The sequence below is a fragment of the Gigantopelta aegis genome, chromosome 5 (genome assembly GCF_016097555.1).
Source record: "Gigantopelta aegis isolate Gae_Host chromosome 5, Gae_host_genome, whole genome shotgun sequence".
In the NCBI taxonomy this organism is placed as follows: Eukaryota; Metazoa; Mollusca; class Gastropoda; order Neomphalida; family Peltospiridae; genus Gigantopelta; species Gigantopelta aegis.
In genome coordinates this window covers 27854495-27856070 of record NC_054703.1, presented here as the reverse complement: position 1 = coordinate 27856070, position 1576 = coordinate 27854495, and the positions used below count along the sequence as shown (strand labels likewise).

Sequence of the window (1576 nt, the reverse complement as noted above, 5' to 3'; positions counted from 1 at the left end):
TGTATGTATGTATGTATGTATGTATTCTCGCGCCAGCCAGTGCACCACGACTGGCATAACAAAGGCCGTGGTATGTGTTATCCTGTCTGTGAAGTAGACATAGCGGGTTTCCTCTCTCAATATCTGTGTGGTCCGTAACCATATGCCCGACGCCATATAACCGTAAATAAAATGTGTTGAGTGCGTCGTTAAATAAAACATTCCCTTCCTTGTATGACTATATATCAACCCATCTACCTACCTACCTACCTACATACCCATTTATCTATATATCTATCCTTCCACCGCCCCCCTCCCATCCCTCGAACCGTTCGTGTGTCTGTCTGTCTATCCAGCAACATGTCCACATATATACCTACCTATCTATCTACCTTTTTGTTTTCATTTGTTTATTTATATGATTATTAAGATGATTATTGTTATTATTGCATTACAGTATTGGCCAACATTACACAATGGTGTCGAACATCACGTCTATTCCCTCGTCAATGAACACGTCTGAAAACCTCTTGAATTTTACCACGTCTACCGATGCTCTAGAAGAAGTGGTGGAATTAAACACGGACTATAACGTAAGTGACGTCGGCGGCTGGCCTTATTTTGATCTACTCGGCCTGGAATACTGGGTGATCGTCGTGATCGTCATCTCGTTTGGCTTGGTCGGGAACGTCCTTTCTTTTTTCCTCCTGTCCGACAAACAGTTCTCGTTCCTGTCCTACCCAGTTTACCTAAAGGCGCTCGCCGTCTCTGACAGCGTTCAACTGATCATAAAAAGTGTTGAGGAGACCCAGCAGCCGTTCGCGTTTAGTCCCATCAGTAACAGCTACGACGTCGTCTGCAAGCTGTGGCAGTTCGCCAGATACAACTCGTTGCTGATCTCTCCTTGGCTGGTGGTCGGGCTGACTCTGGATCGCTACGTCTGCGTCCTGTTCCCATTGACGCGTGACCGATTCTGCACCAAGAAGAAGGCTCTGATCTTCTGCTGCTGTCTCGCTCTTCTGTCCGCCCTCACGATGTTGCCCATCCTGACGAGCGTCAAGCTTGTCGAAGGTAACTGTCTCGGCCCTCCCGCCGTGTTCTTTGTGTTCATCACCGTCCGTCTCGTTCTGTCCTCAACCCTCCCCTGCCTGCTCATCCTCTTCTTCAACGTCATCATCATCACCCGCATCCAGCGCAGCGCCGAATTCCGGAAGATATTCACGTCGTCGAGGTCGAGCTCCACTCGCACGCGCAGCAACGAGGACAGTTCGACGCGCCCTCTAGTGCTGATTTCGGTGTTCGCGTTCGTCACCCTGCTGCCCCTGTCTGTCGCGGAATGCGTCGAGATCCTGCTACAGATCACAGAGATGGACGCCAGGGCTCTGCTTCTGACGTCGGAACTCTGGCCCATCTTCCACGTCATATACTTGCTGAATTTCGGGCTGAATTTCTACATCCTCATGGCAAGTTCGCGCAACTATCGGAAGATTCTCGCAACGAAGCTGAAGTGCTCGATTTCCCGACCAGTGTCTCGACCGAGTCCACCGATCCCGACTGTCGCTACGTCGTCATCTGATGTTCCCAGCCTTTGAGCCGA

General features: G+C 50.1%; 1 protein-coding gene across 1 annotated transcript; it reads left to right on the top strand.

Annotated features, from left to right (window-relative positions):
• Nucleotides 1-443: 443 nt before the first annotated feature.
• LOC121372895 (succinate receptor 1-like) lies at nt 444-1576 on the top strand. The gene has a single exon (XM_041499331.1). The coding sequence runs from the start codon at nt 456-458 to the stop codon at nt 1569-1571; it is 1116 nt and encodes a 371-aa protein (XP_041355265.1). The 5' UTR covers nt 444-455; the 3' UTR covers nt 1572-1576.